Source organism: Metschnikowia bicuspidata (genome assembly GCF_001664035.1).
Source record: "Metschnikowia bicuspidata var. bicuspidata NRRL YB-4993 chromosome Unknown METBIscaffold_9, whole genome shotgun sequence".
Taxonomy (NCBI): Eukaryota; Fungi; Ascomycota; class Pichiomycetes; order Serinales; family Metschnikowiaceae; genus Metschnikowia; species Metschnikowia bicuspidata.
The window spans coordinates 327177-349854 of NW_017387739.1; the positions used below are offsets into that span (position 1 = coordinate 327177).

The 22678-nt window shown below is 56.0% G+C and overlaps 11 protein-coding genes across 11 annotated transcripts in view; 4 read left to right on the forward strand and 7 right to left on the reverse strand.

Moving 5' to 3' along the window:
• METBIDRAFT_227659 (MFS general substrate transporter) overlaps positions 1 to 616 on the forward strand; it is a 2808-nt gene extending 2192 nt beyond the window's left edge. The window contains exon 2 of the mRNA XM_018855191.1: positions 1 to 616. Within this exon, the coding sequence (XP_018709454.1) occupies positions 1 to 486 (486 nt within the window). The 3' untranslated portion in view covers positions 487 to 616.
• Positions 617 to 1067: 451 nt separating this feature from the next.
• On the reverse strand, positions 1068 to 2609 carry GPR1 (Gpr1p; the record flags this gene model as incomplete). The annotated part of the gene is made up of 1 exon (XM_018854909.1): positions 1068 to 2609. A coding segment is annotated over one exon (1542 nt), but the record flags the coding sequence as incomplete, so codon positions are not given.
• Positions 2610 to 4385: 1776 nt separating this feature from the next.
• Positions 4386 to 6137, reverse strand: METBIDRAFT_47924 (uncharacterized protein; the record flags this gene model as incomplete). Its single annotated transcript, XM_018858238.1, has 1 exon — positions 4386 to 6137. The coding sequence occupies one exon, from the start codon at positions 6135 to 6137 to the stop codon at positions 4386 to 4388; it is 1752 nt and encodes a 583-aa protein (XP_018709456.1).
• A 2101-nt stretch (positions 6138 to 8238) lies between these two features.
• On the reverse strand, positions 8239 to 9318 carry KIS1 (Kis1p; the record flags this gene model as incomplete). Its single annotated transcript, XM_018858203.1, has 1 exon — positions 8239 to 9318. The coding sequence occupies one exon, from the start codon at positions 9316 to 9318 to the stop codon at positions 8239 to 8241; it is 1080 nt and encodes a 359-aa protein (XP_018709457.1).
• Positions 9319 to 11237: 1919 nt separating this feature from the next.
• STE2 (alpha-factor pheromone receptor) lies at positions 11238 to 12338 on the forward strand (the record flags this gene model as incomplete). The annotated part of the gene is made up of 2 exons (XM_018859177.1): positions 11238 to 12184; positions 12209 to 12338. The coding sequence occupies 2 exons, from the start codon at positions 11238 to 11240 to the stop codon at positions 12336 to 12338; spliced, it is 1077 nt and encodes a 358-aa protein (XP_018709458.1).
• Positions 12339 to 13943: 1605 nt separating this feature from the next.
• Positions 13944 to 14768, forward strand: SIW14 (putative tyrosine protein phosphatase; the record flags this gene model as incomplete). The annotated part of the gene is made up of 1 exon (XM_018859178.1): positions 13944 to 14768. One exon carries the CDS (start codon positions 13944 to 13946, stop codon positions 14766 to 14768), a length of 825 nt encoding a protein of 274 aa, XP_018709459.1.
• A 235-nt stretch (positions 14769 to 15003) lies between these two features.
• On the reverse strand, positions 15004 to 15444 carry METBIDRAFT_47731 (uncharacterized protein; the record flags this gene model as incomplete). Its single annotated transcript, XM_018858210.1, has 1 exon — positions 15004 to 15444. The coding sequence occupies one exon, from the start codon at positions 15442 to 15444 to the stop codon at positions 15004 to 15006; it is 441 nt and encodes a 146-aa protein (XP_018709460.1).
• A 382-nt stretch (positions 15445 to 15826) lies between these two features.
• HHT2 (histone) lies at positions 15827 to 16237 on the reverse strand (the record flags this gene model as incomplete). Its single annotated transcript, XM_018858200.1, has 1 exon — positions 15827 to 16237. The coding sequence occupies one exon, from the start codon at positions 16235 to 16237 to the stop codon at positions 15827 to 15829; it is 411 nt and encodes a 136-aa protein (XP_018709461.1).
• Positions 16238 to 16834: 597 nt separating this feature from the next.
• HHF22 (histone) lies at positions 16835 to 17146 on the forward strand (the record flags this gene model as incomplete). The annotated part of the gene is made up of 1 exon (XM_018859179.1): positions 16835 to 17146. One exon carries the CDS (start codon positions 16835 to 16837, stop codon positions 17144 to 17146), a length of 312 nt encoding a protein of 103 aa, XP_018709462.1.
• A 346-nt stretch (positions 17147 to 17492) lies between these two features.
• On the reverse strand, positions 17493 to 19226 carry METBIDRAFT_80147 (glycosyltransferase family 15 protein; the record flags this gene model as incomplete). Its single annotated transcript, XM_018859180.1, has 2 exons — positions 17493 to 18981; positions 19039 to 19226. The coding sequence occupies 2 exons, from the start codon at positions 19224 to 19226 to the stop codon at positions 17493 to 17495; spliced, it is 1677 nt and encodes a 558-aa protein (XP_018709463.1).
• Positions 19227 to 21429: 2203 nt separating this feature from the next.
• METBIDRAFT_47899 (uncharacterized protein) overlaps positions 21430 to 22678 on the reverse strand; it is a gene marked incomplete at both ends in the record, with an annotated part of 2126 nt that continues 877 nt past the window's right edge. Inside the window, one exon of the mRNA XM_018858235.1 lies at positions 21430 to 21750. Within this exon, the coding sequence (XP_018709464.1) occupies positions 21430 to 21750 (321 nt within the window). The remainder of the gene's footprint in view (positions 21751 to 22678) is intronic.

A 22678-nucleotide genomic window follows, 5' to 3' on the forward strand; every position in this document is an offset into this window, starting at 1 on the left:
GTCATACTAGGTGGAGCAATGATCTATCCATGGGCGTACTTGAAAAGTTCTGCCATCAACGCAGGCGCCTTCTTTATGCAAGCAGGCGTACAAGGAGCATGGGGTGTGATTCCCGTTCATTTGTCCGAGCTTTCGCCACCAGCTTACAGATCTTTGGTTGTGGGATTGTCTTACCAATTGGGTAACATGGTTTCATCGGCATCTTCGACTATTGAGTCCAGTCTTGGCGAACAATTCCCAATTACTACGACATCCGGCGAAGCTGCCTACGACTACTCCAAGGTGATGAGTATTTTTGTCGGCTGTGTGTTTGGATATGTCTTAATTGTCACGCTTGTAGGACCAGAAAAGCGGGGCGTCGGATTTGAGACAGAGGGTGTCTTGATCCATGCAGAGGAAGCAATACCAACAGGTCATGTAAGTGAATCTGGACTTTCAAAACGCGAGGCAATATATCTGGAAAGCTCTTCCAGCCTGTCGCAATGAACCTGGGCTAAGAATCTACATGATGGGCAATATTGTGGTATTTCTGTCTTGAAATATGGTGTTGGTTTCAGGATGGCTTTTACAGATGGTTTCTTGGGCGCTATGGTGTGAATATACTTCGAGAAGGATGTGAAATTAATGATTATGATGAGATTGTGGCTTAATTTAATGCCAGTTTCACAGGAAGAGACCGATGAAGATAGTGCAGTCATGGAGGCGTATTGTGAGGACCTCGTATGCAATTGAGCAGCCTGCACTGATCACTTGGGACCTCTTCCTAGAAAATCAAGGAGATCAAGCTCTTCGTCTTCGCCCGCAGAGTCATTTGTCTGGGTAGACCTTCTTGGTGCCTGCTTCAATGCTTTTTGAAGTCCTTTGACAAACGCTCCATCCTCTGGTATGGGAGTCTGTCCATCCAACACTGAGACACGGCGGGAGCGAGCCGACTTGTTTGAAATTGAGGCCACACTTCGCCGGCCCTCTTTTCCAGATGGATTCGCAGAGCCCAATGATTGTTTCCGGCTATCTTCCTGGATGCTAAGGGAATACCTGTTGAGATTTTGTGCCAATTCAAGATCCCCGCCTTCTAGCAAGTTAGAAAAATCGTGTTTGGCCCGCAAATCGTCGATTTCTCTTTGATCGTCATTGTTTGAAGTGCCCCTAGCTTTGTTCCCGGCTTCACGCAACATGTGAATTCTTCGTTTGAAATGCTCCGCTTGAAAGCGGGAAATGTTTTCTTCAGTGGGGAGTTCCATGAGTGGAAGACGACATTTGGACATGATGCGCCTCCAGCGCGAGTATTGGTGCAAGTCGACATTCATGCTGAGTGCTAGAGAGCTTCTCGTAAATCGAGCGGAAGTGGTGATGGATTCAGAGTCCCCCATACTGGCACCAGGAGCCAAGACAAGATCGAGTTTGCGTTCGTTCTCTTTCTTGAAAATCCTCATGATTGTGTACTTCCATGGTTGTTCCCGGTAGAAAAAGACGAGGGAGTTAACCACGCCCATGAACGGCTGGATGAACGAGCTGACGTAATTGAGCCAGACAACTGGGCCGTGAGTCTGTTCGTAGTTGAACTGGGTGCAGTACAAGATGAAGGGAAAGAGCCAAATGGAAATGTAGGCAAGGGGGTAGATGAAGATCGACTTCATTTGTTTCTCAATGACCTTCTGGCGCTTCTGAAAGTTTTCAAGGTTTGCGGCGTGGAATGCCGAGTCGCCAAAGTTGTTTTCCAAGTCCAAGGGCCCGCCAGGGGAATCCTCTTTCCGGTCATCGTTGGAACTCTCGAGGTGTGAGTTCGAGTCTGTGGACGACGAATTGACGGCGCGATCATGGTCACGGGAATCCGGGGCCATGAATTGCGGAAACAAAAAGATGCGCACGTCCTTGAGAAAGAAGACGAACGCAGAGAAGAAGGAAGGCTTGGAGTCGCCGCCCGTATTCTGGGTGCTTGCGAGCCTTTGATGATGCATGGTGGCGAACGCGCCATTCAATGAGCGGAACTCCCGGATCACGTGGAAGTAGATCAGCATGTACACTGTGAAGATCACAATGACAACCACGTACCGCGGCACCCAGCTCAACACTGCCCTATACCAGTAGGGCTGTTGGGGCAAGTAGCACCAGCACACAAAGGAGTCGTAGCCCACGCCGATAAAAGGGAAGCTGGCCATGGCGAGGGGAATGATAAACGAGAACCCGTAGATGTAGTAGCGGTACTTGTAAAGGCCGCCTTCCGCGTGGACCGATCCTTTGATTTTGACCGTCAAGTCGGGCTTGAAGATGAGCAAGAACGTGTGGATGGCAAACGCCAAGATGGCCAAGTCCGCGCCTTCGATGGCCGTGGCCGTGAAGAAGCCCACGGCCTGGCAAAACAGGTAGCTGGTGTACAGCGAGGATTTTGCGAGCACCAGCACCGGGAACACGAGGAGAATGGTGGCCTTCATGAGGTCGAAGAAAATCAAAAACGCAATCAACTGGTGGCGGAACACCAAGCGCTTGGGGTCGATGGCCTGGAAGGCATATATGGCCAGCAAGCAGAAGACAATCAGCGCCACGGACGCGGTGACGGCGAGCACTCTTTGCACGTAGTTTTGGTGATCGGTGAAGAGCGCCAGCTGGTCGCCCTCGGTGCGCTCGTATAGAGCATATAGTCGGAAAGCGTGCGCCGTGTCCAGCCACAGAAACAACGGCGCCATTCTTGGGGGTGGTTGTTTTTTCGGTGGAGGAGGGTTTTTTTTTGGGGGCGCAGGTTTTTTTTTTGGTGGCGGAGGACGGGTTGGCGGAGGGGTTTTAGTTGTTTGTGGCCTGGCCCGTTTTCGTCGTGCCGGGTCGTTCGCTGCGATGCGCTTCCCAAATCTGGCCTGGCTCAGCAACGGCGCCGTTAGAAAGGACGGGGCGATAAAGAGCGGGGCGGCAGGCGGAGCCAAGAAAACGCGGCACGTGACCGGCGCCGCTGTTTGCGGAAGTTTCCGGCGCTTTGCCGCTGGCAGGCCCGGGGGGTCACGGCGCTGGCTTATCGGGCGCCGGCCGCCAAAAAACCTGGTTTTAGCCCGCTGACTGAGGCCTGGTTTCGGGCAAGCTTTTGCACTGGTGCGTGTTTTCAGTATCAGATCGCGATGTATTGGGCGAGGCGCGGAGTGAGGTGCGAGTGCGCGGGGCCAATATACCAGGGCAATCTACTGGGGGCGGGCTGATTTTTTTGCCGGCACCAAAACGGACCAAGGCCCCCGAAGATATAGGCCTGCTACAAGAAAAAGCCCCCGGGCCAAACGAGGCACTGCCACCGTGCGGGGAAATCTAGGCTATTTCCGGGACTGTTATTCATATTTCATTTTATCTTTTTTTTTGCTTGTCTGCGGAATCGCCGTATGGCGCGGGCCCTTTGGGCGAGCCATTATAGAGGAGCGCGCAGGGCCAGTGACAGCTTCTCGAACAGTCACGCCCGATATGACAAGGGCAATCGGGCGGCGAATCGGGGCTCAGACAACAACAAAAAGATGGGCAGCGAGGACGCTGCTTTTTGTGCCGTGACCACGGGCTTTTCTTTTTGGGGTCTTTTTGGACCGCGGCGGGGATTTCTGCTGGTGCTCTGCAGCTGCCTGACTGGGTTGGCTGTTTTAGGTGGGGCTTTTTAGGTGGGGCTGTTTTAGATGGGGCTGTTTTAGATGGGCCGGTCGGGTTCTGGGGCCAGGTCAGTTTTGGGCCCAGGGTAATTTCTGCGGCGCCGGTGCGCCGCGGGCGGCGTATTACATTTGCGCCGATGGAGTTATGGGTCGTGCACGACCCCTATAGCGCGGCTGCTATCTTGTGTCCTGGACTGGCAATGTTGTCCTGGACTGGCAACGCTGTCTCCGGGACTGACCAAGTCGTGGCCCAGGGTTGTCCTGGTTTCCGGAAACAGCTAGGTGGGCCGTGGTTGGAATGGCATGGCGCCGGAATTGAACCGGCCACGACCGCCCGGCCCGGTTGCAAACCCAAAGGAATCTTGTGTTTCTGGATCCGGGTGTGGTTGCATTTCAACGGATAGAACGGTAGGCACGTGCACAGCCTGGGGCCCTTTCCCAAACAGGAAACCCCAGGGCCTCTCGGCCACAGCCAGGCCCCAGACCCGTGGCCAGGAATGGCATCTACTTCTCGATACGGTTGGGCACCACGCCACCTTGCAGCCACGTGGCACAATCCTACGGGCCTAGAACACAAGCAGTTGTCGGATGGAAAGTCTCTATTTCGGGCCTTGCTGTCCGCAGGCCCTCTGAGAAATGAAAGATAAATACAGCTGTCTCCAGAAGCCGTCCAGTGAGGCAGGAGAAGAACCATTGGATACGCGGGGCGGGCAGCCACGGACGCGCCGTCCACAGAAATGTCTACTGGGCTCGTCAAACACGGACAGGGCCGCTCTAGCGCATCTCGCTGCCGAAGATGACCACGCAGAACCTCTCAAAAAGGTTGCGCTTGATTTGGCCCTCGGCGTTGAGTTTATGCTTGGCCTCGAGCTGCGCGTAGTAGAGCTCCTCGTGCTCCTCGACCTCCTTGAGCCCCGTGACCAAGTCCACGTCTTCGGGCCTCTTCCACGTGGTGCGGGCAACGACCTTGTATCCGACAAACAACGCCACGTCGATGAAAATCATCACGTACGAAAAGAGGAAGGACGACACGCTCCAGTTGCCCGGGAGGAAGATGGTGTAGGTGCCCACGAAAATCATGATGAACGTCAGCAGCCCGCCGATAATGGCGAGCCAGGGCTGGAACCAGCCGACAAACGGAAGCGTCTGCCGGTCGATACCCTGCGCCTTCATGGCACGGTAGAAGAACACGTACACGAAGCACAAGATGGTGAAGTTGATCAACTGGCACGAGGTGATCAAGTTGATGATCCAGTCGAGCACCTTGGACGTGCTTTCGCCCAACTGCAAGAACGAAATGAGCGCCCAGGCCAACGAGCACAACACGCAGTACATCGGAATGCCGGTTTTCGTGGTGGCCGTGAGGAACCGGGGCGCGTAGCCGTCAAGAGCAAAGCCGTACAAGGTGCGGGACGAGCAGTACGTGTACGAGTTGCCTGCGGAGAACGCCGCCGTCACCAACAAGATATTGACGATGTCGGGCAACACGGCAATGCCCATGTTCTGCATGGCAATCACGTACGGCGAGCCGCCGGCGCCCGGGGCCGTGGTGCCCAAGGTCTCCAACAAGATCGGGTCGTTGTACGGCACGAGGATGCCCACGCAAAGGGCCCCGCCCACAAAGAAAATGGTCAACCGGATGAACACCTGCTTGTACGCAGAGGGCAAGGTCTTGCGCGGGTTGATGGTCTCGCTGGCCACCAACGAGATGTACTCGGGCCCGGCAAACGTGAACGTGGCCCGGATGAGGCACTGCAAGAAGCCCTGGAACCGGCCCAACGCCCCCTCGCTGTAGTACACGTACATCACGCCGGGGTCCACCCAGTAGCGGAAGCCGAACGCATCGTGCTGCGGGTTGCCGCCCACCATGGTGACGAAGGTGAAGAGAATCAAGCCCGTGGCCAACACCACCTTGCCCAAGCTGAGCCAGAACTCGACCTCGCCATAGATGCCCACGCCAAACACGTTGATGACGAAGTACAACACCACCTGCACGGCCAACGGGATGCCCGCGGAAAAGTCGTCCCGCCAGTAGTGGAGAATGGAGTTGACGGTGATGACCTCGAACGGGATCTGCGCGCAGCACAAGAACCAGAAGTTCCACGCGGTCATGACCTCCAACGCGCTGTCGCAGCAGCGCCCGGCCATGCGCACGAACGGCGACGTGATGGGCAAGTACGTCACCATTTCGGCCGTGGACACGGTGATGAAAAGAATGGGGAACGACCACACCACGAACCCCAACAACAAGTTGAGCGGGCCGTACTGGAGCGCCTTGCCGATGGCCACGAACAACGCGGAGCCGATCGTGGCGCCGATGCCCAAGAGCTGCACGTGCCTGCCTCGGAGTTTCCGCTGGAGATGGTTGGAGCTTTCTCGCGTGGACGCCGATTCGATGGACGTCACGGAGGTCTGGCTCTTGGAGTCCGACTCCTTGCCGCCGGCTGCGGCCACGGAGCTGGCCACGTGCTCGGTTTTCGGGATGTGCGGCACGAAGTTGTCGTGGAGAAACGTCGATATTCCCATGGCTGGCGGTGCTGAGGTGCTGGAAGAGATGAGTGCGTGGAGGTCTGCGGAACCTGGAAATTTTCTGCCGCGTGCGCCTGGCGAAAAGTGGGGGATTTGTCGGGGCCCATGCGCACGTCCGAGGCCATCGGATAGGGCCCGGGGCTTTGCGACTTGTGCCGGCGGGGCCTGCCTGGCGCCGCTGGCCTGGAACCGGTGGCTCTTTTTAAAGGTGAGTGCTGTGCGATGCGAGGCCTGCTCCGCCCACCGGGCCGCTTTCGGCTGCTGCCAGAGGCCCGTTGCTTTTGGCATTATTTGGCCCGGCATCGCTGCCCAGAAAACCTTATCACGCTTTGGCAGCCGACGCCCCGCACGAGCGGATAACGCAGGAGTGCACACTGCACGCACCGAGCGACCCAAACGCCGAGGCCCCAGTACGCAGCAGCCTGGGGGCTGCCGCCGGCAGCTGCCTGCACAGACAGGCCCACGGGACCACATGATTGGGCGGGAAATCTGGCTCTGTTTGGGGCAGGTTGCAAAACGTGCGGGAGAGCGGTCTTTATGGCGCGTTGCACGCGGCCTGTGCACACAGGCGCCGGCGCCGAGGTCACGTGCCCGCCGGTCCACGGCTGGCTCCCTCGGCCACAGGAAAGAATACTGCACTGGGTCATTTCTTTCCGTGCGACGAGGATGTGCGTGGTCTGACTCGGGCTCGCCCATCGGTCCGGCCGCACGACCCCGCCGCACGTGACCGCGCAGCCTCCGTGTTCTCTGCGCGGCATCTGCAGGCAATCGCTGTTTTCCGTGCGTGGTATTACGTGCAGGGGCATGCGCAAGCGCGGGCGGTGCTTGGTCCGAAGATGCGACGTAGAAACAGGGTTCCATTGCATTATTCGCCAAGCAGCGATTAGGGTCTGTAGGCGCTTGGAAAACTGCAGAATAGTGTGACAATCATGTTACTGCTGATGGTGAGAAGCTCATTCTGCCCGCGCAAATCCACCTCTGCATTAGCGAGCAGCATTTGCAATTTGCGCCTTGCGGTAATAATTAGATGGAGCGTCAATACGCTGCCATCCTGCTAGCAGCGTATGTCGCTGCCCAATTCCACATGGTGACTTAAACTAGCTAGTCACTGTTGTCTTTTACCAAATTCTGGAATACTAGTGTTACGCATGGCGTATACCGCGAGGACATAAGTTCTACACCTTACCCATGCAACCCGCGGATTGCATCAGATAATCTGGAGAATATATGCAATGCGCCAATTTGATTCTTGCCAGAGGAATTTTGACTCGGGAAAAATCCTTTTATTAACTTGTTCTCGTCCTGTCGCACGACCAGTGAAAAACGAGCTGGGTCGCTCCATGACAAACATATTGGGAACCACGTTCAAGACGTCATTTGGGCTCAGCACAGCTGATCGAAAAAGAATGTATAAGCTTCCGAACAACCCGCTTGGGAGCGCGACAACTGGTGTTTTCCAGGACGCAGACCATGGAGAAGACTGGCTCGACTTTGCAACCCGGGCTGTTCAAGCGGACACATGTGCGTAGCCTGAGGTATACGACCAGAACAAGAGCAAATAATCTGCTGTTCCCAGGTTCTTAGCCTTGGGATCACTCGTGGGATGTTTATGGCATCTGCCAGCGTCGCGGGACTACTCCCGGGGTATCTGCGAATATACCGTACCACAGGATCAATACAAGTTCATACGTTTCACAATCCTGTCCGTGTTTACAATCTATGCGGTGACCCCAGCTGGCCTTGAAGCGGAGACGGGTGCTGAGGCTACAAGACCACCAGAAAAGTCTCCATGAAAATGAGCTTACAAGCCGAAGCAGGAGTCACTATAATATGCAAGAAAGCCCATGCAATACGCAAAGCCGCCAAGCGGGGCCCGTCAGGCGTTCTATCCCAGCCAGTGCCTCGCTTGGAAATGGCCGAGAAATACTGGCCACTACACCCCACGAGCATTGACCGGTGAATCATCCTTCGCTTGTTCCTGCCGGTCCCGAAAGACAGCCGGGGGAGACAAGCACAGGCCGGCACACGGCCCGCTGTATGCCACGAAGACGCGGTTTCATCGCACCCTCAGATACACTTGATCTACTGCGCAGCGCGCTCACTGCAGCAACGGCGCGTACAAGACCTGGGTGACGTACTTGTGCTTGTAGCGGACCACGGAGGCGACGGCCAAGGTGTTGTGCTTGATGCTGGTGGTGGCCAAGTGGTTGAGCACCACGTGGTTCGGGATGGGCAACGCGCCGGAGTTGTTGTGGCGGTCCATGGAGTTGAAGTTGTTCAAGATCACGTGGTCGAGCTGCGGCGGCAACTGCGGCGGGTGGAGCCACGCCTGCTGCCCGTTCTGCGCCTTGGCCTGCTCGTCCACGGCCATGTAGTACTGCTCCATGACCTTGGGCTCGACGAAGATGGGCGGGATGTCGCTGATGTAGTTGTACCGGCGGTCGGCCGCAGCGTCCGCGTCATCGTCGTAGTAGCGCAGGTACCCGTTGCCCATGTCGTCGTCGTCGCTGATGAACTTGAAAATCAGGTCCGAGCGCGGGCGGCCCGCCAACGCACGCTGCCGCAGGCCCTGGCGCAGCTGCTGCGCGGCCTGCTCGCGCGCCTGCTTCTGCTGCTGCTGCTCCTCGAGGCTGCGCTGCTGGCGCATGTGCATCTGAACGTGCTCGGGCGTGACCTCCACGTAGTTCACGAAGTTGCCCATCTGGTCCGTGGCCGTGGGCAAGAAGTCCGAGAACCGCAACTCGTTGTCGATGACAAAGCGGAACCGGTGCGTGCCCACGGGCAACCCGAGCGTGACCACGTGCGTGCCGTCGGGCTGGCTCTGCAACCCGATCATCTTCCTCCAGCCCGTGAACGAGCCGGTCACGTACACCTTATCGCCGCCTTGCAGCCACGAGATGTCCACCGGCACCGTGGCACTGGCGTCGGGCGCCGGGCCCGGCAGCTCCGGGCGCGCCGGCTGTGTTTGTGGCGCCGTGGGCTCGGCGGCAGACGCGGCCATGGCGCCGCTTTGGGCGGGGTCCGTGGCACGGCCCGTGTTTGTGTTTTCGGGCTCGCCGTCGTCGGTGAGAATGAGCGTGGACTTCCGCCGGGCCGGCGCCGGCGGAGCGGCCTCGGCGCCGATGCTGTCGAGGGCGTTGGAGACGTCCAACATGGAGATGTCGTTTTGGTCCGACATCACAAAAGAGGAGGGGGCGAGGCGCGGCGAGGCCGGGGGCGTTTCGGGCGTTTTTGGTACCGGTGTGATCGGCGCGGGCTCAGCAGTGGGGAGGTGGCGAGAGTGGCGCGGGGGAGGGGGCCGGGCGGGAGCTGGGGAGGGGAGAGAGCTGTTCTTGGGGTGTTGATCAAGCGCCGAGAGGAGGAGACGAACACCGCCGGGAGGCACGGGTGTGGCGCGCCGGGACGCCAGGCGGGCGGGCGCCTGTGTGCAGGCACGCCTGCCGCTATTTTTGCGGTGGTTGGCTTTGTGAAAGCTGCTGGCGTTTTGGGGCTGTTGGCGTTTTGGGGTTGTTGGAATTTTGGGGCTGTTGGCATTTTGGCATTTTGGGGTGATGGTGGCGTTTGTAGATTGGGCTGGATTTGGGGTCGTTGTGGGGACTTGGTTTTACACTTGCACTTGGACTGGGTTGTGTTGCTGGTTGCCTGGTTTATGGGAGCTCGCGTTTTGTCATGGCCGGCGCACGCTGATAACCTGCATGCTGAGGCCGGTCCCCCAATAGCCAGTGTTTCAATAGCCAGTATTTCTATAGCCAGTGTTTCAACGGCCGGTCCTTCAGTAGCCAGTCCTTCAATAGGCGGTCTCATAAACAGCCAGTCCTTCAATAGAAGGCTCATAAACCGCCAGCCTTTCAATAGCCAGTCTGTTAATAGCCTTTCTTTCAATGGCCAGTCTTTCAATGGCCAGTCTCACCATAGCCAGTCTCACCATAGCCAGTCTCCCAAAAACCAGTCCTTTAATAGCCAGTCTGCTTTGACCCCGTCTGTTCGTAGCCTGTGTATTTTTAGCCTTCCCGCTTAACCCGGTGTTCTGAGCCCATCTCCTAATCGTCGCTCTGCCTTCATCATAGCTCGTCTCTTGACCTATCCCCTGATAGCGTCACTATTAAGCCTTTTTCTTGTTTGTATACTATGATTCCGTCGCCTAAGTGTCCCCCAAACCAACGGCATTTTCTCATTCCACGACTCACTGTCGGGCACATGTGATTGTCGTACCATGAGCATTATTGGCGCCACAGTCAAGGCTCCCATGAAATCTTCCAAAAGCTAGAGCTAACAAGGCCGAAATCAAAATGCTGACCTTCGCGAAGGATCCTGATTCTCACCACAATGTGGACCATTGTTCTTGTCTCCATTAGCTAGTGGGATTTCAGGCCGTCCCAGCAACATGCCCTGACTGGGTGTGTGGGATTGTGTCGTTTCAGGCTATTCGCACCATCAAAAGAAGTCAGACTTACACATACAGCATCATTAGGCGTGTTTATCAGCTTCCGGCATCTCCGCTCGCAGCTCACAGCGGGGCTTAACATGGATTAATTGCACCGAAAATTAGGGCGCCGGCTGGAACACGGGCGCCCGCGCACGTGACCGCCGCTGAAACACTCTTCCTACCCGATTAGGCTTCCTTATTAGATGCAAGCCGTGCCAGCGATCTAGAATTGGAAAAGACTAATCTTGGTTCCTCTCATCTCAGCAAAACCCTATTCTTACTTCGACGGTCTTTCACCGGGAAATATTCCGTCCCCACGTGATGCCCAAACTGCGTGCCTGGCACCATCCCCAAACCCACCCTCACAAACAACAGCCGTGGAAGCCGTTCAAGCCCAAGAGCTACTCAAAACGCAGCTCTGCTAGTGCCGATGGCTCGGCGCATATCGAAACCGCTTGTGCGTTTTGAGTAGCTTTTTCCTGCGGGCAGCGCATGAATCAACTCATCGACAATGTGCGCCGGTGAGACGTCCCACCCGTCGCCATTGCGGCTGCCAAAAAGGGCAGGTGATTTAAACGCATCTCACGCACCTTTTGCACCCACGGAGAACCTCGTCAAAATATAAAAGAACCCGTATCTGTTAGGCGCCATGTGCTGTTTTGCCATTCAAAATGATCTCCGACACCGACCCGGCTGAAGTGCTTCTCAATTTCACCGTGCAAGATACCGTTTTTGCAGTTTCTTTCGGCCAGCTCGACAGCTCGCTTCATGACAGTATTCGGATGGCACTTGCCCAAGGTCTCGCCATCGGCGCAGGCGCCTTGCTTTTGTTTGTCTCGTGGTTTGTAATTGTCAACAAAAAGACCCCCATGTTCATTTTGCACCAGGTGTCTTTGTTGTTGCTCATCATCCGCTCGGGGCTTTATATCGGATACCTCCTCGGCCCTTTCAACTCGTTGTCCTTCACATACACCGGTCTTTTCTACGACTACTGGGATAGCTTCCATATGACCATTGCCGTGAACACGTTTTATGTCTTGTTGATTGCTTCCATCGAGTGTATCCTCGTCTACCAGATCCACGTGATCTTCAAGTCTGCAAAGGCCCGCTCTTTTGGCTTGGTGTTTCTGGTGGTCTCGGCGGCGCTTGCAGTGGTGGTAGTGGTTCTCTACATCATCAGCATCACCCACAATTTGATGAGTGTGAAGGCTCGAATCACCGACGGGTATTCTGAGTACGCGAGCTGGGAAAACAACCTTCCGTTCATCATGTTTGCGGCGTCCATCAACTACACATGCGTGCTTTTGATGGCCAAGTTGCTCATTGCTGTGAGAACAAGAAGAGTGTTGGGCTTGAAGCAGTTCGATGCCATGCACATCTTGCTTATCATGTCCACACAGACATGTATCATTCCATCGATCATGGTCATCTGGTCGTACACAGGATCCCGAAGCACGGTGTTTTTGAACTTGAGTGTGATTATCATCGTGTGCAACTTGCCGCTCAGCTCGCTCTGGGCGTCCTCTGCTAACAATTCCTCCACCCCCAGCTCTTGTCAAAACTCGTTCTTCAGCAGAACAAGCACCAACGACTCGGCAGACAAGACCTTGTCTTCTATGTACAAAGTTGCAAAGACAGGAAGCCCAATCTCCGACTTTGAAAAGGGCACATTGGCGGAGTCCATTTCCGAGGCAGCTGGTATGCATGGGGATGTGGATTCCATTGAGAGAATTCTCCGTGAGGTTGAGCAGGAGCAGGCTTATGAGCACTAAGTGGGTTTTCAGTGAGCAGTCTTGAATATTGTTGGCGCCAAGACTAGATACTGTGTTTGTTCCGGGATACTTGGGTTCAAGCGCCTTAATGAAAGGTTTTTTGAGGAGTATGTCTATCGTTTCTTTACGTTGTATACGCGCCACTCTGCGCATAATTCTTTAGTGATTTCGTCTTGAGGTTATCAGGGAGGTATCGAGGAACGACATGTGTACAGTACAATTTTCGACTGGCCATGCCGATACTGGGCTAAGTCGTGTAACAACTGTATGAGATTTTGGCAGAAGAATACCGACGCAGTTTTCAGAAGAGAGCCAATAATCTTGTGCGCCGCCGGTCGACACTCTCACCAAAAGAGACTTAGAATATATCTCGGTGCTTTAGGATCCTTTTCTTTTTGGACAATGCTTAAACGATTTGAGGCCTTGGAATCAGGGGCATCCATGGGATGGATTGATACGCCCATTGCCGACACTCGAGTTTTTTCAGGAATCCAGGAAAGAAGCTAAATTCTGGCAATGCGACCAAGGAGAGAATGGAAACTTTGTACATTATTCTGCCGCATCGAATGCCGGGACTGGCAAAGTATATGTGTGGGCTCTTGAAAATCTTTTATCAGCCAGAATCAAGTCGCTGTATCGAAACTCAACTTAGTGGCCCTTGCAACAAGATATTCGCCCTCCACCAATAAGATTTACATTCCTGTGTTAGAGGTGGCATCGTAAACTAGCAAGAAATATTGAGCTGGCTGCTTAATTTCTTAGATATGCAGCAGCAATACCATACTGTTCAAAGAAGCATACAACGAAGAAGGTTGTGTGTAGAGCCGTCTCAAGAAACAAAAGAAAGCACACTTGAAACAGCACTGTAATCTTTTCCAGTATAGATATCCCACAGAAAGATTAGAAATGCATAGGAGTAAACAAAGTGCCGAAGTAGGATGTATCTTTTCGGCCACGACTCAAAAGCGACAACTGACCGAAACATGCTGCCTGACTAGGGCAAACGACGTCCCGAAACGTGTGACATGGACCTGACCGGCAGCCAGCTCCATAGATAAGGAGATCCAGATCTCCGTGGTCGATAAGCTTGATTTCGGGGCGAAACCCAGCCACCTGCTGACACAGAACATACATCTATTAGGAGGCTCATGCGCTAGTGTATGCGCATCCGCTTGTCTAGCCGGTGCGGCAAGAATCAGCCACCAGCATTTTCTTTTGACCAGGCCAAATCAGCCAGACACCCAGCAACGTTTTCTTCCAATGCACTCCCTCCAGCAAACACAAACACCCCCGAATCCATCCCAGGTCCGACGTGCTTTGCAAGGCCGGTCCGGCACACAGTGCGTGGTGTGCACATGGCGCGTCGCTCACCAAGTCTCAGCTCACCGGGCAGACCCAAATCTGGCATAAGCGTTTTGGGCCGCCCGCTTTGCGCTTGACTGTCCCCATCCGACTTTCTGAGAACAGGCCCCCGCTAGTATTGAGACCGCTTGTTTCAGCACCCGAAGCCCCGCAGCCCGTATCCCGAAAAGCCCGCCCAGCCGACGCACCTTCTTTGCAAAGACAGACCTCTAATCGTTGAAACAGCTCAAATTCCACACAACGATGGCGGACTTTTCCGAGGACCCGTTCCAGATGGACGAGGACATCCAGACACCGCCGGAACGCAGCCTATCGCTGCCGGGACACACAGGCCGGGCCGGCGCCAGGGCCGACGACGCAGGTCACGTGCCGCCTTTTCCAGCAGGTGGAATCACCCAGCTACGATCCCGGTTGACCCGGATCAAGATCGAGGACGGCCCCGGCACGACCACCGAGGAGGAAGGGTTGACGTACGAGGAAGATGCGGACGACAAGTTCGACGCCGACGCCGGAGATAAGCATGCGCAGATGTACGCCAGCAACGAGGTGGCTGCCGGCAGCGGGACGCTAACTCCGCCCGAGAACTTTGCGCCGGTGATCAACCGCGTATACCGGCTGTCGTTCCCCCAGACCCACAACTTCGGCTTTCTCAAGAAATTGCAGCTCAAGGCCGTGCTATGCTTGATTCCCGAGGAGTACCCGCAGGCACAGCAGGACTTCTTTGAAAAGGAGGGCATCCGGCTCTTCCAGCTCGGCATGCTGGGCAACAAGGAGCCGTTTGTGAAAATCAGCAGCGAGCTCATCACCCAGGCCGTGCAGATCGTCATCAACCCGGAAAACCAGCCCATATTGATCCACTGCAATCGCGGCAAGCATCGCACGGGCTGTCTCGTGGGCGTGCTCCGCCGGCTCCAGGGCTGGTCGCTCACCATCATCTTCGACGAGTACCGCATGTTTGCCGCGCCGAAGGAGCGGCCCATGGACCAGCAGTTTATTGAGTTGTACGACGAGGCGGAGATAGTGGACTACGCCGAGAGCAACGGCTTCCTACCGATGGCGTGGCTGTGACGCGTGGCGGACGCCCTGTTTGTATAGACGCTTAGAATACAGAAACCCCGCTTGTTCGGGGCGTGTGTTCCAGACCTGTCGCGGGAGGCCCGAGCGAAACCGGCCGACGGCCCAAAGCATGCAAAGCCTGCTGTTTCAAGAAATCCCACTTGGGCCTGTCCCGTCTTGCCGGGCGCCCCGAAGCACGGCCGGTGCATTCCGCAAACACGGCCAGCAGCCCCAAAACAGACCCCGCTCACAGGGCGCTCTGTGCCGAGGGCCAGAAAAACTGCTTGCCGTAAATCCCCGCGTTTCCGAGCGCCAACACAGAAAGCGCCACGGGGCTCATGCGGCCTCGCAACATGCTGCGCATGGACGGCCGCCCATTGACTACTAAATACAAGGCGGACCAGGCAAACGTGAATCCGGCGCCGTTGGTCACGTCCCCGTCATAAATGATCCAGCCGCCCAAAGCGTTGGCGGCGCCAAATAAAAGACACGTGCTGCGTGTTGGTTTTGTGATTGTGGCCGACTTGGAAAACAGCGACGAGCCGCCGGAAGACCCGATTTTCGACGCGATGGCCGTGGGCGATGACATGCCTACATATAGAAGCGACGCCGAGGCCACGGCCGGCGGGATGGGCGACTGGCCCGCAAGATCCACGTAGTTGGTGGCGGAGTTCTGGATGTCTTCCATGGCTAGAGGCGGTGACGAGAAGAAAAGTAAAGAGGGCGAGAGCTTGCGGTGTGCGGCCGAATAAAGGGTACTCACCTGGTTGAAGTGGTTTTGAGTGCTGTTCAGACTAGCAGTCAATGTAGGGGAGAAGTAGAGAGGTGATGCACCAGCGCCATGTCTATTGCAAACGCGCACCGACGCTAGCTTGCTGCGCGGAAGCCGGCGCACACCCGTACACCATGGCAAACAGCCGTTTGTGCATGTCGGCTGGCGGGGGCTCCATTAGTTCTCTATCTCAGGGCCTGCCCCATACGGACCGAGACGCCGCTACGACAGGACTTTGAACACGTGTTGTGTATTGTACACTAATTTACATAAAATTCCAGATATTACCGTAAAATCCCTAAGATCTCTCACCTCTCAATCTTCTAGCCAATTGGATGTCCTTCTTTTGAATAGTGACTCTCTTGGCGTGAATGGCACACAAGTTGGTGTCCTCAAACAAAGACACCAAGTAGGCCTCGACGGACTCCTGCAAAGCACCGATGGCGGACGACTGGAATCTCAAGTCGGTCTTGAAGTCCTGGGCGATTTCTCTGACCAATCTCTGGAAAGGCAACTTTCTGATCAAAAGCTCCGTGGACTTTTGGAATCTTCTGATTTCTCTCAAGGCAACGGTACCTGGCTTATATCTGTGGGGCTTCTTGACACCACCGGTAGATGGGGCCGACTTTCTGGCAGCCTTGGAGGCCAACTGCTTTCTTGGTGCCTTACCACCGGTAGACTTTCTTGCTGTTTGTTTGGTTCTAGCCATGATTAATGTTTTGAATGAATGAAAAAAATGTTGTGGCTGGCGGATGGCCTGGGCTTATATACGGAGTGCTTGGTGCGAGCGTCCCGTGTTTGTTTCTTTTCGCGGTCGCGGTCGAGGGCGCCGCAGCGTTACTCCCATGCCACGACAACAGAGAGCCAGGCACAAGCCGCGGGCCACAGTATCACACCTACACGCGTGCGTGCGCGCGCGCAAGCGTCGAAAGACGAGTCTCCTCGCGTGCGTGAGACGAACGGGCGACTTTTCGCAACGAGAAAAGAAACTACGCGTGCGCGTGATGCGCGACACGCACGCCAGAAGCGCGCCCGCTGCCGTGCTGCAATATACGCACTTCCGTGGGATTTCTCAGCACTGCGGACAGACGCTTTAGAGCACCGCGCCAGCATTTGGGCCTTCGTCGCGGCCGCGGTCCTCGGAATTCACGTTCTCATGTTTGGGTCCCGTTTGCTCCTGCAGCCCGCTGCACGCTAGTGTCCTGCACATTGGCGTGGGTGCAAACACCAATGTCCATATAAATAACAAGTGGCCCGCCTCCATCTCCTGGTTTTTTCATTATCAACAACAAATAATTATTACAACATGTCCGGCAGAGGAAAAGGTGGAAAAGGTCTTGGAAAGGGTGGCGCTAAGCGTCACAGAAAAATCTTGAGAGACAACATCCAAGGTATCACAAAGCCAGCCATCAGAAGATTGGCCAGAAGAGGTGGTGTCAAGCGTATTTCCGCTTTGATCTACGAGGAGGTCAGAGGTGTCTTGAAGTCGTTCTTGGAGAACGTCATCAGAGATGCTGTCACCTACACCGAGCACGCCAAGAGAAAGACCGTTACTTCTCTTGATGTTGTGTATGCTTTGAAGAGACAAGGCAGAACCTTGTATGGTTTCGGAGGTTAAGCTGCTGTGCTTCTTTTCATCCAAATCATCAGAAGAGGCCGCGGCGCCGCTTTGTATTACTAGCTCCTGTTATCCAGTGTATATTAGAATTTACGATCGATTCGAAACATGAACAGATGTAGATATGAGTGGAGTATGATGTGGGACGTGAGGAAGCACGTTCTTCCGGTTTGATGTATTTGCTGGATGGGGCGCATGTTTGCCCGGTGCTGGGTTTCCTTTGGCCGCAGTGGCTCTGGTGTTGCAGGTAGCATGCGGATGGCTAGACATTCATTAGAGTATTCAATACGTGTGAGTGTGCATGTCTTCAGCCAGCGAGACCCGTCCATTACCGATGCTGTGTGACTCAATTGTCCAGGCCAATCCGTCCTCCTTTCTGGAGTTGCCTCGTGAGCTTCCGCTCGGCCACCCTTTCTAGTTTATCCACGTCGATGGGCTCCTGTGGCTTGTACCCGTCGGACAAGACTTTGACGAAGTTCTTGAGGCACACGGAGTTTCTATTCTCGAGCTCACGGGTCAAAAGCGGGCACTCGCACCGGCAGCCAACGCCGTTGCGCACCGGCTCGTCCGGACCGTCACCCACAAAAGTCTTGTGCCATGGTAGTGCGTCTTCCTCGTATCCATTGGATTGGTAGGGGAGCTGTTTACCCGGGGCGTTTCCGGGGCAATGGCCCAACGTCGAGTGCATGTAGCCAATGTCCCGGAAATAATGCAATTGCTCGCTTGGAAGCATCATGGCCACGGCTATGGAATGCACCGGCGCGTCGCCCCATCTCTCTTTGTAGAAGCCCCCCGATTGCTCCAAGTACTTGAAGTAGTCCTGGTATGTCTGGGAGAGAAAAACCTCGGTCTTGGCAATCTCAAAGTTGGTCCAGAAGTGGCACAAGTTGTATTCCTCGTCATAGTCCCTGTCCTCGAACAACTGCGGCTTTTGCGTCGCCTTCTCGAATATGTTGCGGACGTTCTGGAACTCCTTGATGCTCTCGAGGTCCTTGTTCGTCTTGTTTTTTTTTTCTAGCAACCGGCGGAGGTTGACGTTGTCCTCCACCTGCTTATACAAGTCCGCGCGGTCCTCCCACGACTCGTACTGGTCGGCGTTCTTGCCGCTCAAGGTCGGGTACTTTTTGGCGACAATGTCCCAGGCGGACTGCACCTTGATGTTGTTCTCCTTGATGAACGCCTTGGTCGCCTTGAACAAAGAGGGTGCGGTGTAGTAGAGCTCCTTGATGGTCACGGTGAAGCCGTACTTCTTGTTGTTCTTCTCCATTTCAATGAACGGATCATAGGTCAAGTCACAAAAGAACTTCACGTCCGGCTCGACGCGCCAGTACCACTCGCGCTTGCGCACGAGCGGGTGGTCGTAGAAATGGCCCGAGTAGAACCGGCACATCTTGTGGTAGGACTCCATGTTTCCGTACATGATTGTGCGGTCGCCCTGGCTCTCGATCCACTCGTCGAGCTCCTCGCGGTCGATGTCGGCAGGGAAGTTCCAGTGCTCGGGCTGCACGAGGCCAAACTCCACGTCTGCTTTTGTGTGCTTGCGCACCTCTTCCTTGAAGTGCTCGTCAAATTCCACGTCATTCAAGAACACCCACGGGTAGTTGAACCACTGGTTGAAGTGTCTTTCCATCGACTTCATGGAACTCACCACATCGTCGACTTCGGAGTTTCTCGCTAGCATGACAAACGAGGCGTTTGCCCGCGGAGCGTCGGTATCGGGAACGCGGCATCCGACTTCAAAGGGAAAGTCCCGGGACGACGCCAAGTTTTTGCGGGACAACCGCTCGGCATTGTCGTGGGAAAAGTCGGGGAAGTCGCCGCCGTCGGTGTCCTTGCTTCTCGTGGCTCGTATGGCGATGCCCCCTAGCAAAAGCAACACCAAGAATACAAACGCCAAAACAGGCGTCCTTCGTAGCAAATGGGCGTGCTTCAGGTGTTTGTGTTTGAAGAGCGAAAGCTGAAAAGACGCCTGGCGTTTGGCTTTGGACCACACCAGCTCGTTCTGGACGCGGGGGACTTCCTCCTCGAATTCCTGGAACCCCGAGCTGGGGCTCATGCTGTCGTCTGATGTGCTTTCCATCATTGATGCAGCAAAGAAAGGGAACGAAAGGAAGTTTTGTGGCCGGCAGCTTGGCTAAAAAAAAGGCACAGAGCTCGGCTAATTAAGGCTTCGGGTCCTCTTTCGGGGATGTGCTTTGCCTTGCCGTTTCCTAAGATGCGGTGCTTGGGAAAACAGTGCCTGAGTTGACGAGCCTCGCGAGAAATTTTGAGACGGAAAAAATACGAGCTCCCACAGCTGGCGCGCTTGGCCACGCGCCCGGCCATAAGTAACAAAGACTTCCTGGTAAGAGACGTGCTTTCTGCATCTTCGAGGCCGGGCCTAGTATAGTTCGGATGCCAGGTTGGTTTTTTTTTTTCTGTGGACGGCTTGCCCGATCGTTTCAGGCGACAAAGCGGCGCCCACGTTGTAGTGCCTGCACGCAGGTGTCTAATAAACAACACCTTCGTAGGAATTAGAAAAGAACCCGGCTGGAGGGGGCGCCTAGAAACCGGGGCCGCAGAGTCTTAATGTGTGCGGGCACGGCACAATTCGCTTTGGCTTTCGGTTCTGGCGTTTGGACATGAAAATTGCCAAGCAGCGCGAGATAAGAGCACAAGCCTCAAAAGGGCTTTGGCGAGATAGCCATGCCCGATATCAAACCGGAACCTGCCGAAAAGCCAGCATTTTGGTGCGTCAAAGCAAGCTTCAGTCTTTAGAAGATCCAGATGGAGAGTCAGGCTGCAGTGCCCAAGAGTGAAAAGGGCGGAGTGAGCGGACTGGCTGCGGCTGAGCGTGATGGTGTTATCAGCAGCGTGGGGTTGGAAAAGAAGCTCGGGCTTCGAGTCATGAAACCTTGTTTTGAAAGCAACATTCGGACTTCCAATGCTTCAGCGCCATGATCGATCAACAACGGGACGCTGGCATTTTGCCAAGGACAACGCTTCTTCGGGGCCACCAAAGTGCTTTAGACTAACGCTTTGATCCGTAGTTGTCACAGTACATCAACGAACACAGCACTTTGAAGAATTTGCTTTTCTAAAAAGAGCGGCATATGTCAAGGAGCATGCTCATCGGCACCCAAGCGACAGATCTTCAATACAGTAAAATACTGCCAGAGTTGCAAAGCGGCAGGCCTTTAAGAAGACCCGTAATTTAGAAAACAGCACAGCACAGACCCTGCGAAAAGCGACTATCCTCTATGTGCTTGCAATTAAAGGCACACAGAGAGGGAGGACTTTGGCACTCTTCAAAAGGCATCTTGGAGCGCTGCTGAAGTCATCTGAGCATCACGTCTGTATGCTCGTCACTGCCTTTCATGACACCAAAGGACCTTTTCTAACATATTGCAAGCGCACCACTTGACGATGAGTATCCTGATGGTTCGTAGAGCAGCATACAACAGCGCGTGTATTCACGGAAAGTGGTAACAGGGTGTTCAAAAAGACCCAGATAGCAAGAAGCATGACGCAGAGCCAGGGCGGGAGTGGCTCCATGGCCTGGAATCGGAGGAGCCGCCATTCAACATGTCGAGACGGATCTAGTCCGAAAACACCCGCAGCCAATCAAAGCAGCAAAGCAGCAAAGCTGTTAACTCACTAGTTTGAGGAGACACCAAACCGCCGGGTACTGGGCTGCCTTTCCCGGGGAGCTATAGAGCGAGAGACCAACATCCAGGGAGACAGCATCCATTACTCGCAAGCTCAAGGTCTCGGGATGCTGAGCCATTGAGTCGAATACCCCAGAGCCCGTGCTGATGCTCGAACCCGGGGAACACGGGCCCAGAAATTGGATTCGGGGAGTTGCAGATTCGTATATTCCAAGGCCCATAGAGCAAGAGCCCAGAGGCCCGAACTACTGCACGATGCGGGTCACTGGGTCCTGGCATACTCCCGAGGCCAAGGGCGCAGGGTCCTTAGCGAGTCCCGAGATCCCAGGGCTCAGCATCTAAATAATCAGGGACGCTCCAGTTTGCGGGCATCCCAGCCCGGGGACCTCGAGGGGCGCATCCTGAGACACAGGCGCGGGTCTCTGGGCTCCTATATTCAAGTGGCCAAAGCCAGTGTCTGCAAGCACTGGGGCCGCCTCCGAAAGCCCGAACACCCGGCTGGCCCAAGCACGCGTTCGGTGGATTTTGAAGTCCAAGGGCCCGCGCTACACTCAAGGGACATATACCCTAGAGCCCCGACCCGGGATCCGCGCCGTCGAGACGCTAGCACCCGCGCCACCCTCGCGGCACGGCCGCTCACTTCTCCCGCTTGACCGCGTTGCGGAGCAACGTGAGGTCGTCGTTCAACTCGTCGGGGCGGAGCCCCTGCACCCCCACGAACTGGCGGTGCGCCCCGCGCGTGTGCGGGCGCCCGCCCGGCCGCTCGCGCTCCAGGAGCACGCGCAGCACGCCGCCGTCCGGCGGGTTCATGATCAAGTGGTTCAAGGTGTCGTAGTCCTTGTCGCTGAGGTTGCTGTCGTTGCCGCTGGCGGCGCCCGGCGGCGGCGCGCCCGCGCTGGCCACGCTGCCTGTGTGCTCGTCGTTCAGCGAGTAGCGCGTGGCGTAGTGGCGGCGGCGCTTGACCAGGCCGGACGTGTAACCCGCGGACACGTGTCCCGATGCCGCGAGCCGCGCGGAGCCCGGGTCCAGGAGCTCGTCGAGCGCGCTGTCCGCGAGCCGCGCCGGGTACTCGCGCTTGCGGCGCGGGCGGCGGTCCGCCAAGAGCGACGCCGCGGGGCCCAACGCCGCCGCCGCGGGGTACGCGCCCGGCGCGGCCCACAGGCTGGCGTTGACCATGTTCAAGAGGAGCTTGTCCTCCTTGAGGCGCCGCGCCTGGCTCTGGAGCTTGTCGTAGTACTTCTCCTTCAAGAGCTTGACCATCATGTCGTAGTTGGCCGTGGCCGTGTGCATGGCCGCCGCGTACTCGTGCTCCGCGCGCGTGACCTGGTACTCCTCCCAGAGCCGGAGCCGCGTGAGCTCGTAGTCGCGCACCTGCTCCAAGGCGCCCTTGCGCCGCACGTACTCGCCGTGCGTGCCCTGCTGGATGGCCGCGAGCGTGGCCTGGAGGTTGTGAAGGAGCCCGCGGTAGTACGACGCGCTGCCGTCGGCAAACCCGGCCTCGAGCTTGCCGAGCCGCGCAGCGATCTGCTGCCGCCGCTTGTCTTTCTTGCTGCCGCCTGCGGTTAGTACAAAGCCGCCAAAAGGGGGAAGATCCGGACGCCCGCACGTGGATTCCATGGCCCGCCGCAACGGGCCCTGCAAACGGGCCAGACACCCGCAAGCCGCCCCGGCCGGCGCCGGGCAGACTACCCGGGGGGCGCCGGGGTGCTAGGCCCGCTGGCCCGGAAATGCCGCTGTCAAGAGGCGCCACAAACTGGGCACAAACTGGATGCTGTAGGGACACCCGGGCCGGCGCCGATATATACCAGAAGCCGGCACAGAGACGCACCACGGAGGGCCATATACATACTTTCACCGGCGAAGCCGTTGCGCCTGGTTTCGTCCA